This window comes from Paramormyrops kingsleyae, chromosome 7 (genome assembly GCF_048594095.1).
Source record: "Paramormyrops kingsleyae isolate MSU_618 chromosome 7, PKINGS_0.4, whole genome shotgun sequence".
Classification (NCBI taxonomy): Eukaryota; Metazoa; Chordata; class Actinopteri; order Osteoglossiformes; family Mormyridae; genus Paramormyrops; species Paramormyrops kingsleyae.
This window is the reverse complement of record NC_132803.1, coordinates 5417746-5434810: the sequence shown is the minus strand read 5'-3', so window position 1 is coordinate 5434810 and position 17065 is coordinate 5417746. Positions and strand designations below refer to the sequence as shown.

The 17065-nt window shown below is 38.7% G+C and overlaps 1 protein-coding gene across 5 annotated transcripts in view; it reads right to left on the bottom strand.

Annotated features, from left to right (window-relative positions):
- Window positions 1–1279: 1279 nt before the first annotated feature.
- Window positions 1280–17065, bottom strand: part of hapln1b (hyaluronan and proteoglycan link protein 1b) — a 34714-nt gene continuing 18928 nt past the window's right edge. For all 5 annotated transcript variants that reach the window (XM_023843584.2, XM_023843558.2, XM_023843576.2 and 2 more), the window contains 3 exons: window positions 14783–15145; window positions 10813–11115; window positions 1280–10397 (listed from right to left, as the gene is read on the bottom strand). In XM_023843584.2, coding sequence (XP_023699352.1) covers window positions 10108–10397; window positions 10813–11115; window positions 14783–15145 — 956 coding nt within the window. In that variant the 3' untranslated portion in view covers window positions 1280–10107. The remainder of the gene's footprint in view (window positions 10398–10812; window positions 11116–14782; window positions 15146–17065) is intronic.

Genomic DNA, 17065 nt, shown 5'->3' with positions numbered 1-17065 from the left:
CTGGGTATTCCAATGTCCTCAAAAAAAAAGATGTAACTAGGCGAAATGATCTGGAAATTGCTCTTAGTGTGTGCTTATTTCTGTGAGTGCGTGTGCCACCAAGAACTGCGGCGTACTTGAGTCGGACCGCGAGCTGGCGGTTTTCCAATGCAAAGTGCCTGAGCCGTGCCCTAACCCTACCCTCGCTGGCGTGGTCATGCTTACTAGAAGGGCCCAAGGCTTGACCAAACTGCAATAGTCACCACAATGATCAAAATGCACGGAGGTACTGCTGTTCTGTTCATGGATTATCTGAAGACACAACCGTATATTCTAAATGTTCATTATTAGTAGTATCACACATCGCCATGTATTGATGCATTCCTGATAAATAAATTTCTAACTTTCTACTTAAAAAGTACTATAGAACAGCTGAAAAGAAGGGATTTGTAATACAGATTAATGCAATTGAATGCTAATTCTGTTAGTGTTTGATATTAACAAAGTGGTTCTTACAGATGTGGTAGAAAATTAGGTAATTAACACAATACGTCATGATGTACACAGTGAACAGTAAAGTGTCTCTCCAGTTTCACGTCGCTGTTGCTCTCCAGATCTGGCAGCGCCAGCACCAAGTCAACCCTTCTGCAATGGAAAACCAAAGGGAGCTGGAACCCTGCTATAACTAGTGCCTCTTTGTGGTCCGGCTCGGGTACGGGCTGGTTCCTGTGTGCCAGTTTGATGAGCGCCATAAAAGTGCTTATCCAAGATGGAGGGATAGGTTGACTAGAAATGCGAAAGACGGCATTTTCATAATTCACAGTTCAAAATCAGTATGACACAAATTACATTAGAAATACTTTACCGCTACAATATAGGTGCTTCACTTGGGTCACAATGCAAATAAAATCAACTAATCAGCTAACTACATCATGCCGATAGGACTGAATACAATATACAATAACTTAGCATAATTTCCAATTACATTTAATTTATTTCTTATTAGAAACCATCTTTGAAACCGTGACTGAGTTCCAAGATTATCAAGTGTATCAAGTAAAAAAAGTGCCTTGAAGGAGGAAGAGGACACACCCATCCAGTCAGGGGTCTAGCTAATGCTAATAGACCGGAAAAGACATGAGTGTTTCTGTTCGACCATGTTTGTCAGGTCATATTATACAAAACAGGCAAAAAAGACAGGCTTCACTTCCTATCTTTTTCAACTCTCAGAGTGCTTTCCATAATCCATAATTCTGGATCATTTGAATAAACAAACAAGAAAAGATCACACTTTGAATAATTGGGTTGATATTTTATTTCTTCCAAAACATCTTTTTGTAGATGTGTTTTGGCATATTGCCTTCTTCGGTGTGCATTTTCACAATTTGGTATTTCATTTTTAAGAATCTAGCTTAATCTGTTTCTTTCACTTCTTTTATGAAGGATGAGAAATAACTTGTTATGCTTTGCTTTGGTCTTACTAAGGGGTAGGAGTGTCCTAAAGTAAGAAATGCAAAACATTAGTCAGCATGAGGCTCTGAGGAACGGCATTAGACAGGGCAAGACATAAGTGAGCAGTGACTGTCCACACACATTTACATCATACAACATAACTGAGCAGAAACACAAAGTACATATGGTGGATTCCTGGATTACAATAGAAATGGCAAAAAATAAATAAAAAGAATCACTTGCTGCTCCAGGCATTTTACCAAGAAATTCTACCTGCCACATTTTTGTATGGTTTACACAGACAGCATGGAAAGACCATGATGAATTTATTATCAACCAAATTTCTAGCCAGCTGAGAGACAACAAGCATAACTTAGTTAGCCCATAGTTACAATAACTACTAGTCACCTAATTTGATAAAAAAATAACATCAAAATTCGATAAACCCCAGATCCCCAGTGATGGTTCTGGGGTAAATCTGTTACATAGGATTGATGTTGAAGACAGTAACACATCAGCTGTATGATCCGTGGCTGGTGTATGTACCTGGTTATCCAGAACTCTACAAAATCAAACTGACGTTTCTATTTTCAGGAAAGTGAACAATATGTCTACCACATTTCTCAACGGATTGTTGAGTTACAGCACCAGGTAACAATCCAGACAGGTGTTTGGCTACATGCATCCCCTCCTCAGTCATTTTGCATTGGTCAGCTTGAGCTGCAGGGAACCAGAATTTGAACAAAGGCTGGAAAATTACAGTGTAAAAACATTTGTTTTTCAAGACGACTAATGAAAAACCAGTTGCTCTTTTCCAATTGTTTTATTTTAATCTTGGCTTTGGGTCAAAAACATTTTTACATAAATACAAACAGTATTTCTGTTGAGTATGTTTTATATATATATAAACATGGGGGGAATGTTAATACTTTGCATCATTGTGGCATTAAATTGTTGGTTTTTTTGGGATATGTCACAAAATCAAGTAAACAAGTCATTTGAAGTCTGCTTACATAATTACCAAATGAAGAAAAATAAGAAAAAATGTAACAACATGGATTGTCTTTATTGTATAATGCCTCTGACGTTTATCCAAACACTGATCTAGTCTGTCTATGTTTGTAGCGGCTAAACAAAAAATAAAAACGAGGGAAATGTTAATTTATCAGACCGAAACTGTGTAATTCACAGTATTTTGATGCACAGATAACATTAAAACAGTTCAATAAAGTATTGGTTGGATTATAACATTTTCCAGGCTTACTTAAATATCATACTACTTTATGTAACACTATCTCTGCCAAGCAGTTGGTTGTGGTAACTGCCCTGAGTTAATTTACAATTTGTAAGAATTTTGCATTATAATTGTTACTCCCTTCATAGAAATTAAAAGTATATAGCTATATATCACAAGAAAGCTACTCAGAGTTAACTTGATACTTTTAAGGGGGCATGTGCTCCCCTGTTTTTGTGTACAGAAATAAAGGAGGAATGCTTTGCTACATATATTCTCATTGTCTTTTTCGTTACTGTTAAAGCTGATGAATGACCGTTCACAAAACAGCTGAGAGGAATGCTAAACTGGCCCTTGAACTGTTCCCTGCAGTACTCCTGTTGTTTAGGGTCTGAACACTAAAAATTTGAAATCCCTCAAATGAAGAGCAAATTTCAAAAACTAACCCCGGGGCTGGGTGATGGGGTACTGCACAGAACCGTCGTTTAGCCAGCCCGCGTTGCACCAATCCAGACCCCCTCTCCAGGCATCATATAGCTGATCGAAAGAGGCCACCGCAGCATCCTGCTCTTGGCAGGCTCTCTCGGCGTCGTGGAAGTTCAGATTGTAGCGGCCGAAGCGTGGAAAGAAAGGGAAAACAATCCCTGAGCTGGAACCCTGCTATAACTAGTGCCTCTTTGTGGTCCGGCTCGGGTACGGGCCGGTTCCTGTGTGCCAGTTTGATGAGCGCCATAAAAGTGCTTATCCAAGATGGAGGGATAGGTTGACTAGAAATGCGAAAGACGGCATTTTCATAATTCACAGTTCAAAATCAGTATGACACAAATTACATTAGAAATACTTTACCGCTACAATATAGGTGCTTCACTTGGGTCACAATGCAAATAAAATCAACTAATCAGCTAACTACATCATGCCGATAGGACTGAATACAATATACAATAACTTAGCATAATTTCCAATTACATTTAATTTATTTCTTATTAGAAACCATCTTTGAAACCGTGACTGAGTTCCAAGATTATCAAGTGTATCAAGTAAAAAAAGTGCCTTGAAGGAGGAAGAGGACACACCCATCCAGTCAGGGGTCTAGCTAATGCTAATAGACCGGAAAAGACATGAGTGTTTCTGTTCGACCATGTTTGTCAGGTCATATTATACAAAACAGGCAAAAAAGACAGGCTTCACTTCCTATCTTTTTCAACTCTCAGAGTGCTTTCCATAATCCATAATTCTGGATCATTTGAATAAACAAACAAGAAAAGATCACACTTTGAATAATTGGGTTGATATTTTATTTCTTCCAAAACATCTTTTTGTAGATGTGTTTTGGCATATTGCCTTCTTCGGTGTGCATTTTCACAATTTGGTATTTCATTTTTAAGAATCTAGCTTAATCTGTTTCTTTCACTTCTTTTATGAAGGATGAGAAATAACTTGTTATGCTTTGCTTTGGTCTTACTAAGGGGTAGGAGTGTCCTAAAGTAAGAAATGCAAAACATTAGTCAGCATGAGGCTCTGAGGAACGGCATTAGACAGGGCAAGACATAAGTGAGCAGTGACTGTCCACACACATTTACATCATACAACATAACTGAGCAGAAACACAAAGTACATATGGTGGATTCCTGGATTACAATAGAAATGGCAAAAAATAAATAAAAAGAATCACTTGCTGCTCCAGGCATTTTACCAAGAAATTCTACCTGCCACATTTTTGTATGGTTTACACAGACAGCATGGAAAGACCATGATGAATTTATTATCAACCAAATTTCTAGCCAGCTGAGAGACAACAAGCATAACTTAGTTAGCCCATAGTTACAATAACTACTAGTCACCTAATTTGATAAAAAAATAACATCAAAATTCGATAAACCCCAGATCCCCAGTGATGGTTCTGGGGTAAATCTGTTACATAGGATTGATGTTGAAGACAGTAACACATCAGCTGTATGATCCGTGGCTGGTGTATGTACCTGGTTATCCAGAACTCTACAAAATCAAACTGACGTTTCTATTTTCAGGAAAGTGAACAATATGTCTACCACATTTCTCAACGGATTGTTGAGTTACAGCACCAGGTAACAATCCAGACAGGTGTTTGGCTACATGCATCCCCTCCTCAGTCATTTTGCATTGGTCAGCTTGAGCTGCAGGGAACCAGAATTTGAACAAAGGCTGGAAAATTACAGTGTAAAAACATTTGTTTTTCAAGACGACTAATGAAAAACCAGTTGCTCTTTTCCAATTGTTTTATTTTAATCTTGGCTTTGGGTCAAAAACATTTTTACATAAATACAAACAGTATTTCTGTTGAGTATGTTTTATATATATATAAACATGGGGGGAATGTTAATACTTTGCATCATTGTGGCATTAAATTGTTGGTTTTTTTGGGATATGTCACAAAATCAAGTAAACAAGTCATTTGAAGTCTGCTTACATAATTACCAAATGAAGAAAAATAAGAAAAAATGTAACAACATGGATTGTCTTTATTGTATAATGCCTCTGACGTTTATCCAAACACTGATCTAGTCTGTCTATGTTTGTAGCGGCTAAACAAAAAATAAAAACGAGGGAAATGTTAATTTATCAGACCGAAACTGTGTAATTCACAGTATTTTGATGCACAGATAACATTAAAACAGTTCAATAAAGTATTGGTTGGATTATAACATTTTCCAGGCTTACTTAAATATCATACTACTTTATGTAACACTATCTCTGCCAAGCAGTTGGTTGTGGTAACTGCCCTGAGTTAATTTACAATTTGTAAGAATTTTGCATTATAATTGTTACTCCCTTCATAGAAATTAAAAGTATATAGCTATATATCACAAGAAAGCTACTCAGAGTTAACTTGATACTTTTAAGGGGGCATGTGCTCCCCTGTTTTTGTGTACAGAAATAAAGGAGGAATGCTTTGCTACATATATTCTCATTGTCTTTTTCGTTACTGTTAAAGCTGATGAATGACCGTTCACAAAACAGCTGAGAGGAATGCTAAACTGGCCCTTGAACTGTTCCCTGCAGTACTCCTGTTGTTTAGGGTCTGAACACTAAAAATTTGAAATCCCTCAAATGAAGAGCAAATTTCAAAAACTAACCCCGGGGCTGGGTGATGGGGTACTGCACAGAACCGTCGTTTAGCCAGCCCGCGTTGCACCAATCCAGACCCCCTCTCCAGGCATCATATAGCTGATCGAAAGAGGCCACCGCAGCATCCTGCTCTTGGCAGGCTCTCTCGGCGTCGTGGAAGTTCAGATTGTAGCGGCCGAAGCGTGGAAAGAAAGGGAAAACAATCCCTGAGCTGGAACCCTGCTATAACTAGTGCCTCTTTGTGGTCCGGCTCGGGTACGGGCCGGTTCCTGTGTGCCAGTTTGATGAGCGCCATAAAAGTGCTTATCCAAGATGGAGGGATAGGTTGACTAGAAATGCGAAAGACGGCATTTTCATAATTCACAGTTCAAAATCAGTATGACACAAATTACATTAGAAATACTTTACCGCTACAATATAGGTGCTTCACTTGGGTCACAATGCAAATAAAATCAACTAATCAGCTAACTACATCATGCCGATAGGACTGAATACAATATACAATAACTTAGCATAATTTCCAATTACATTTAATTTATTTCTTATTAGAAACCATCTTTGAAACCGTGACTGAGTTCCAAGATTATCAAGTGTATCAAGTAAAAAAAGTGCCTTGAAGGAGGAAGAGGACACACCCATCCAGTCAGGGGTCTAGCTAATGCTAATAGACCGGAAAAGACATGAGTGTTTCTGTTCGACCATGTTTGTCAGGTCATATTATACAAAACAGGCAAAAAAGACAGGCTTCACTTCCTATCTTTTTCAACTCTCAGAGTGCTTTCCATAATCCATAATTCTGGATCATTTGAATAAACAAACAAGAAAAGATCACACTTTGAATAATTGGGTTGATATTTTATTTCTTCCAAAACATCTTTTTGTAGATGTGTTTTGGCATATTGCCTTCTTCGGTGTGCATTTTCACAATTTGGTATTTCATTTTTAAGAATCTAGCTTAATCTGTTTCTTTCACTTCTTTTATGAAGGATGAGAAATAACTTGTTATGCTTTGCTTTGGTCTTACTAAGGGGTAGGAGTGTCCTAAAGTAAGAAATGCAAAACATTAGTCAGCATGAGGCTCTGAGGAACGGCATTAGACAGGGCAAGACATAAGTGAGCAGTGACTGTCCACACACATTTACATCATACAACATAACTGAGCAGAAACACAAAGTACATATGGTGGATTCCTGGATTACAATAGAAATGGCAAAAAATAAATAAAAAGAATCACTTGCTGCTCCAGGCATTTTACCAAGAAATTCTACCTGCCACATTTTTGTATGGTTTACACAGACAGCATGGAAAGACCATGATGAATTTATTATCAACCAAATTTCTAGCCAGCTGAGAGACAACAAGCATAACTTAGTTAGCCCATAGTTACAATAACTACTAGTCACCTAATTTGATAAAAAAATAACATCAAAATTCGATAAACCCCAGATCCCCAGTGATGGTTCTGGGGTAAATCTGTTACATAGGATTGATGTTGAAGACAGTAACACATCAGCTGTATGATCCGTGGCTGGTGTATGTACCTGGTTATCCAGAACTCTACAAAATCAAACTGACGTTTCTATTTTCAGGAAAGTGAACAATATGTCTACCACATTTCTCAACGGATTGTTGAGTTACAGCACCAGGTAACAATCCAGACAGGTGTTTGGCTACATGCATCCCCTCCTCAGTCATTTTGCATTGGTCAGCTTGAGCTGCAGGGAACCAGAATTTGAACAAAGGCTGGAAAATTACAGTGTAAAAACATTTGTTTTTCAAGACGACTAATGAAAAACCAGTTGCTCTTTTCCAATTGTTTTATTTTAATCTTGGCTTTGGGTCAAAAACATTTTTACATAAATACAAACAGTATTTCTGTTGAGTATGTTTTATATATATATAAACATGGGGGGAATGTTAATACTTTGCATCATTGTGGCATTAAATTGTTGGTTTTTTTGGGATATGTCACAAAATCAAGTAAACAAGTCATTTGAAGTCTGCTTACATAATTACCAAATGAAGAAAAATAAGAAAAAATGTAACAACATGGATTGTCTTTATTGTATAATGCCTCTGACGTTTATCCAAACACTGATCTAGTCTGTCTATGTTTGTAGCGGCTAAACAAAAAATAAAAACGAGGGAAATGTTAATTTATCAGACCGAAACTGTGTAATTCACAGTATTTTGATGCACAGATAACATTAAAACAGTTCAATAAAGTATTGGTTGGATTATAACATTTTCCAGGCTTACTTAAATATCATACTACTTTATGTAACACTATCTCTGCCAAGCAGTTGGTTGTGGTAACTGCCCTGAGTTAATTTACAATTTGTAAGAATTTTGCATTATAATTGTTACTCCCTTCATAGAAATTAAAAGTATATAGCTATATATCACAAGAAAGCTACTCAGAGTTAACTTGATACTTTTAAGGGGGCATGTGCTCCCCTGTTTTTGTGTACAGAAATAAAGGAGGAATGCTTTGCTACATATATTCTCATTGTCTTTTTCGTTACTGTTAAAGCTGATGAATGACCGTTCACAAAACAGCTGAGAGGAATGCTAAACTGGCCCTTGAACTGTTCCCTGCAGTACTCCTGTTGTTTAGGGTCTGAACACTAAAAATTTGAAATCCCTCAAATGAAGAGCAAATTTCAAAAACTCAGTCCTTTGTCTGAATTGTGATTTTTGGTAATTTAGCAAAGGTTCCTTGTTGGATTACGTGAGGACTGAGTAAGTTTTGTTTCCCAGTACTGTAACAAGGAAGCTTTCTGTAGGTCATTGGTGGTCTCATCTCAAGAACATTAAAACATGGAGTGAGTTCTGGATATTTGCTCTTCAGATGAATTCATCTGACCTCGAGTGAAATGGAAAAGCCCACCCCTGTGTGTTCCTGTGCCAGTTTCCCTGCTAGCACGAAAAGGCCGCGGTCGCATTTGGCAGTCATTGGGTCGTGTAAGATCACTCGTTAGCAGTAGGTTGCTTGTCAATACAGCACTGTGCAGAGGTCTAGAGTTAGAGGCAGGCGTTTTTATGTGTTTGCACGTTGGACGCAAAGTTCTGACTGGCAGGGCAACTTTGGTCAACAAGTACTCTGGTTTTGGAGCAAATGAACATGGCTATTGAATGCTAAGTAGAAATCCTTCTTTATTTCTGTTCTAGCGACCATTTAGTGCATCTTAACTATACTGGGAGTCAAACAGTCCTGCAAAAACTTAAAAAATATATATAATTTGAGGAAAGTAAGAACTTACGAACTGCATGTATCTAATAGTTTAACTACTTAAAACATATAAGAAATATGGTAGTATTGTGTTATCCTATTTAAAAAATGCACATAGCTAATCAACATTGTTTATGGCTTGTTGTATGATCACCCAAAGGTTATTGTAAAAGAAAAATGGCAGTTTGGTCCACATACATAATTCCATATTTCTGACAAAATACTCAAATATACGATAAAAGTACATTATACCATATAGCACCCTGCAAAGATGATGGGTTGAAGAGAGCAAATGTGTCTGGTATTTATTGTACTCGGTTTACAAACAAGTCCAAACACCTTACAGTAAAAATTAACGTTGCACTCTGGAATAACTGCACATTCAATCTGATGACTCATCCTTAATCAGGCCCCGTAGTTTACATCCATCTATTCATCCATCCATTGATTTTTTTGTAAAAGCTTGTCATATTCAGGGTGGCGGGGGGTCCGGAGCCGATCCCGGAAGCTATGGGCGCGAGGCAGGGAACAACCCGGATGGGGCGCCAACCCATCGCATGGCGCCATAGTATATATTTGTGCAAAAAGAGTCAATATTGGGCATTTTATTTACCATTTCTAGCTTTTCTTTTCCAAAACAAAAGACTACACTAAAAGTATCAGTTCAGACTTTGAGAAGCTTTACTGTTTTTTTATATCAGTCCCAACAATCTTTTCAAGCTATTGCATGCCACACCAATTAACGGTAAAGTATTGTAATAGCAATGAGTGGCAATAATTTTCCCTTTTGCCCACCCACCTCTGCTAACAAGCTATTTTATAGACTCCCACATAAAATTACATTTAAAATATTTGTGAATGATTAACAATGAGATAACATTTGTTTCAACTTACAAAAAATGTTTGTTATTGTATGAAAGTGATCCTTTTGTAATATTTTTTGTCTAGCACAATAAAAAAAAAATCACAGTTTGAATGCGTTTGTACTACTTAAGAGTAACTCCCACGTATTTGTTTTTGTCTTTTTTATTTTAGTAAGGTGAAAACCGTTGTCGATTGTGTGTATGTGTGTGTGTGTGTGTGTGTGTGTGTGTGTTCTCTCCACTCAGTCGGATGCCTTGAAGCAGTAGACGCCATACAGCTTCTGCTTCTTGTCAGGGAAGCCGACAAAGCGCACCGCTGCCTCTGTGGGACTGCAGCGCCTCCGGGGGCGAGAGATGGGATAGCGCACACTCCCATCAGCCAGCCAGCCTGCGTCGCAGCGGTCGTAGCCCAGCAGCTTCCATGCCGAGTACATCTGTCCCACCTTGGCGATCTCGGCGCCGTCCCTCTGGCACGCCTGCACAGCCTCGCTGTATGTCAGCTTGGTGGGGTGTATCAAGTAATAGAAGCGCCCTAAAGGAGGAAGAGGACAAGCCCGTTCATTCGGGTGCCTAGCTAATGCGAACGAACAGGAAATTACATAAGTGCGGCTGTTCGGCCATGTTTGTTTGGTCATATAAACCATTTTCACTTTATCCAGCGAATTTGTTAATTAAAACTACTTAAATGAGGACAAACAGCAAGGATCATGGACTCACAACCATGAGCATGACATTGGGACTCGTGAAGACCCAAATAGCATACTGACTTGATGGCACTGAAGAATTACAGCTACTTTGAAAAAGTGACTCCCTTTGTGAATAAGGCTAGGACAATAAAAGAAACAGACTTTCACCAGATCTGGTTGCACCTTCATTGGACAGGTAATTTTCTGCACATCATCTCTTGAGTGCAAAGGTTCTTCCAGAAGTGAAGAAGGGTGACTCACCTTTGAAATTGGACGTGAAGCAGAAGACATCATAGTGACTTTTCTCCTTGTCCCGCAGGCCGTAGTTGCGCACTCCCGGGACGGTGTTTTTGCCTCCACAGGGCTCCCGGGGCTGGGTGATGGGGTACTGCACAGAACCGTCGTTTAGCCAGCCCGCGTTGCACCAATCCAGACCCCCTCTCCAGGCATCATATAGCTGATCGAAAGAGGCCACCGCAGCATCCTGCTCTTGGCAGGCTCTCTCGGCGTCGTGGAAGTTCAGATTGTAGCGGCCGAAGCGTGGAAAGAAAGGGAAAACAATCCCTGAAAGATAAACAAAGTTGCACCAATATCCAGAATTTGTATTCTCACGGACATGTACTTCTGTTAGCTGTGTACGTGTAATAATCATGTCAATGGGATTATGCTCTCTCTCGCTAAATAAATATATTTCCGATGAAATGACAAAATACTTTGTTTACCAGAGGAAACAAAGGTGCAGAAATAGTACCTGAAGGCACAGGCACCAGAAAACTAGGTCTGTCTGCAAGAGTGAACTTCATACATATATACATATTCATTGGGGGATTGTTTCTAATATCTATTGTCAATAAAAAATAATGAAATTTAATTTACTGCAGTAAGTTTGACATTTATTAAATCTAATTACAGGGCTTAACCCTGTAACCCTGACCAGGATAAGCAGTTGAAATATGGATGCAGATCTTTAATGCATTTTATGTTCATTAAATTATATTAGGAGTGCTGACATTTTCAGTCGTCTGTACATTACACCGAAGGTAGCTAAAGTGGAGTGAATGAAATGAACAAAATGATTGTTAATTTAAAATATTTGTTCATAAAGAACAAATAACTGATACAAGTTTACTCTGAATGTTGAGGGGGCTGTAAGTCCCTGAACCTGGGGGATGGCGCCACCAGGGGGGGCTATTTAAGGGAGAGTTGGTGGACTTTTGCTCTTTCAGTATCTTATTCAGTCTGATTTAACAGTATGAAGATTTGTAATGTGCATCTGTCTCATTTAGTAGTGAATGCTACAATATTTTTATTCAGACTGCACTGAGTGGCCAAAGCATGGGAAGTAAGGAAATGAAGCTGAAGTTAACATTCAGAATTCAAATATTGGGAATATTATTTATGCATTTTACTTCATGATGTTGACTAATTGTCCTCTAATCTTACTGTAACTTATTGAATTCTTGAGACAGGGAATATGTACAGTTTTGGGACTGGTATGCCACCTCAGACACATCTCATTAGTGTAATAACTGAAAAAGTATTTGATGGGTCTTCTTCAAACTTTGCAGGCATATGGTGATGTTCATACAACGTATGTTCAGGCAGGTCATGCTAATGAGAAAAAATTGTTCCAAAATCATATAAGTTCCATTACCAAAGAAATAATATATTACTGTCACTAAATATTTACTTTACAACACAACTGACATGACTGGTACAATTAACTGTCAGTGTCACCATCTGGATTGATTCCTGTTAGGGATTTTTCGCCTATGACGGCAGCTATTTTACCATCCAGAGGTGACACTGATTTTGTGTTTGGGCCACCTCCTGTGGCTCGGACGAGGGACCTGTGTGCTGCAATCCTTTTTGTGGTCATTTTCAAGTCACTTCTTCATGGTTCAAATCACTTCATTTTCAGTCTCCATTTCTGCAACACATTCTCCTATTGTGTTGTTGTTATGTGGAAGTTATATTCCATATGTGGTTCAAGGGCGTTTATTTAAGTTAGTCTTGCCGTGTACTCACAGTCATATTTGGAATGCGTGAGACTTTGTACGGCTGTTTGTATGCACGAGTGATAAATGCCAATTTACCCGTGCATACTGTTGGTTGCAAACATGCAAACATTTAGGAATTGTTCTATGCACACTTTGATAAATGAGACTCCTAGAACTGAAACCAAATTCTGAGACAAAGACAGCTAACAACACAGATCTGGTGAACCTGATTAGATTGAAATAAGTCACACAAAGTTGGGCTTTTATTAAAGATTTTTTAGAGTGATGGGGGCAGTATGTAGCCTATTGGAGCTAGAAATTGTAGAGGTTGGGGGTGTGGGAGGGTTAGGGATTAGCTGGGGGAGGGGGTGATGCGGCTTTCCAAGGGGAATATTATTTTTGTTTCTACAGCATCTAGTTTGCAATACTGAGACATTAGTAACACTTTAATTATTCACAGACACATTGTTTTTAACATCTTAACGTAGCTTTGAAACCCATCTCAGAAAATGCAGAGGGTCACTTCTCAAACTGAATTTCTCACAAATCAAAGATTTTCTTGGCAGCTTGATGAGTGACCTCATGGAATAAAGCAGAGTAAAGGCATTTTACCACGCTCAAAGATGTTTCCAGTGCGCAATGTAAATGTCATTTCTATAAACAGATTTTATTTATTTGTCAAGAGTTATGGGAATAAGTATGGTTCTTTTGAACATATCAGCATTGTCATATATTTATTTAATAAGATACAGTAAAAAAGAGAAAACATTCACTCATCTTCTACTGTAAATGATCTTCTAACTGCTTATCTTTAACAGTATAACCAAATATATCCAATAAATCCAATCCATTCAGGATTGTGGCGGCTCAGAGCTAAACGCACAAGGCAGGGAACAACCTAGCAAGGACGCCAACCCATTGCAGTTCATGCACTATATAATCATCCTTTTTTGTAAAAGTAATCCCATGGGTTACCGTTAAATAGCTGTTTTGGAAGTAAATAAAATGCGGAATCAAGTTCACATATTTTACTTGTGAGTTAAGGGTACTAGATGTTAAGCACAGGCACACATACAACATGCACTACAGCTAATTACCAGATGCCATTTAAGCTGATTGCATGTCTTTCTACTGCAGGAGGAAATCCACAGAGAGAGAGCATGTACCACAGAGAGAGAGAGCATGTACCACAGAGAGAGAGCATGTACCACAGACACAGAGTCTAGGCCGGATAAGAGCCCCCATCCTTGAAAATGTGGGGTGCCCCGGCTACACACAGTACAACACTGCACACAGTACAAAACGGGCCTTATGTTTGTTTTGTGCCAGTAAAATGATATTTGTTAATTATGCACTAAATTAAAGTACACTGTAGGAATTAAAGGCTTGTTAAAGTGGGGACTTTTTGCCAAGGGGGCACAGAATGATGACTGAAAAACAGAGCGACGGGAGGGAACTTGATGGTTTGTTTGGCAAATCAAGTTGGTGATCTTTACCGGCTCACCGTGAGTGTGTGTGTGTGAGTGTGTGTCTGTGAGTGTGTGTGTGAGCATCACAGAATCCCACGGGAGACCTGATCATACTTTGAAACACGTTTTTAACAAATCAGAAATGAAGGCTTTGTTTAAAGGTTAATTCCTCCCCCCCACACTGTAGAATTGATTCTTCTGACTGGAAATGGGCCAAGTTTTGCAGTGTAATGAAGTTCATTGGCCTGTCAGGCAGCAAACCAATGTCTCGGCAATAAGTCAGAGCCCATGCCGCAATCAAGAATAACAATGAATTAACGAGTATCACATCTAGACAGCTGAAAATCCCGTCTTTAAACAGACTGCCAGTGCTTGAGAAACACCAAATTGCAGCAGTGTGATAGATCAGATGTTAATATTATAAAAATAAATAAGACTGCTGGAATTTGCCTTAGCCTGGCGTCTGCCAGGATACCGACGTCACCCGTACTCTGGGCTAACAACAGACGTCCTGCCAGCCAGAGAAAGAAACTTCATGTATTATTTTTGGCTTTTTAACATTCAGTCTCCAGCCTTAAATCACCCTGCTTTAGCTGGCTGGTTATACATATACAGCACATATATATTTACAAAATTGGTCAAAATGATGAGATATGGCTTTCAGAAGGATTATTAAATACTATACATGAAGTACATATAAAGTAAAACATTACATCAAAACAACAGTCTCTGTTGTGTGAGATATTAATAACTGGAGGGTACCTTGCAAATCCAGTGTCACGACTCCGGTATTGTCTTCCAGTCCATCGATGACTTCGCACTTGTATTTTCCGTAGTCCTCCAGCGTGATTTCGGTGATGACCAGCGAGGCGTCGCCCTCTCCTGCCCCCTGCAGGTGGACGCGGCCGTGGAAGCTCCCGTAGCTTTTCTTGTGGTAGCCCATGACCACAAAGACGTCAATCTCTTTCAGGTAGTCCGAGGTCAGCTTAGTCCACTTAATCCGCAGCTTGGGGTTGGGGGGCAGGCCAGGGTCTCGGATGAATTTGCACGGCAGCGTGGCGTTGCTGCCGCGGCGGGAGACCACTTTGGCCTGCTCCGTCACTACGGACAGACGAGGCCCATTTTCTGGAAATGTAATACGCAGGGATTACGGTTAATTTATGTATATGTACAGAATGCACCTTACAAAAGCCAAGAAGAACGCACAGCTATAAACCCTCTGATTGGCATTAGTGGCTTATTCATTTTTTAAGAAGCTGTATAAAATTATAGTTCTATGGTTTTTATATGGCTTTTTATTTAATGTGTAAACTTTGATTACCTTGTTTAAAGGAACAATAGCATTTTCTTACAGGGATTTCAATAAACAACTATGTAGTTGGTTCAAATGTGTAACAGCAGGAGATCAATCATGTGTATGCACAGTCTGAATGTTATTTGAATACAGGCGGCCCCCAGATTACAAACGAGATCTGTTCCCTGTGTCTGTCTTTAAGTTGATTTTGTAGGTAAGTCAGAAAAATAACAATTCAGTACATAATAATAATTATACATTAATGATCAAAGTAACTACATACGGTACTTTACTGTACATCAAGCTAATGAACCGCTAAAGCCGTGCAATGTTTTCACGAGGGTGCTTTCGTCATTAGGAACCATTGTATTTAACCCAAATTATTCATATAAAAGGCTTAATGGCAGTCTGATCATAAGTAACAGTTGTCTGTAAGTCTGATGATCTAAACTCCATTACTGCCTGTACATGATTTGGAGAAAATACATGAAATGTGAAAAATGCTGAGCACTTATAGAACTAAACAGAAAACTCCACATATTCTAGTAGCAACCAGATCGCAGCCTTAAAGAGGGTCATTCCAGGTCCTAATTCCCTGTTTTCTTCATCACACATAATTGGCTAGTCTGGAGTTGGATCTCTGTGCTGTCCACCGGAAGGTTGCAGTTTTACTATCTGCAAAGTATAATATTGCTACATTTTAAACGCACTTTTCTTTTCCTAGGATAGTGCAATAACGTACATCAATTTAAATTTAATACCCAAAATGCAAGCCAAAATTTTTTATTTTATTTATTTTTTTAAAGCAGTTTAAATATTCCTTTGGGAAGTATCATTGGCACTTCAGTGCTGATTAAATTTAGCTTCTCCAGTGATTTACTTTTGGTGTAAATGTAACTCAGCTGTCTCTTTTGTAAATTATTTAATCGCAGCTGAACACTGTTGAAAAGTGGATGACTCACGCAAACATCTGAGAACTTATTTTTAAACTTGCGTAGTTTCTTTCTTAATTTACGTACTGACTGATCTTTACTTGCAGATTTGTACAGGATGTTGCGTTTTTGTATTTAATATGTAATTACACTTGAATGAAGTATTTTTAGTGTCAACACCTCAAAGAGCTTAAAACAGACTTGCGGTGTTTGCCAGCTACTGTTTATGAACTGTATACAGGTTCTAAATCATCTTCTATTTTATTACCAGGAAGTAACAATAAGCAATGAAGGAGTATAAACCAAATAAAGCATTCAAGCTCTTTGAGAGCTTGAGCCAAACCGCTGACATGTTAATTTTGTGTATAGAGAACATAATCGCTGATATTGTATCATAATCTTCCTGAGTTATGACTGTGCCTTCAGTGAGTGAACCACGCAGTGAGCGTATACATTTGTGGAAAACCACACCTCCAAACCATGCAGCTGAGCATGTAGCTGTCAGACAGCTGGCCTGTTCTCACAGCATTACTATCATTCTCCCCAGATCTCAGCTGAATCCACGAGCAACTGTGACCCCTATGTCAGACGTGCTTCCAGTAAGCAGACTGGGGTGATTTCGTACTTAAGCACTGTATTGCAAACCCCACTTGGAAATAAATAATAAAGTAAAAAAGTGCATCAAGAGAGAAGAGTGAATTTGCACAATAGAACTTTGCTTCTATCCTCCTCAGCTTTTTTTTTGCACTTGGGTCTCCACAATGATTAAAATGTACCATTTCTTAGGTTTCTCTGGCTTATTTTAAATAAACTCTGCTT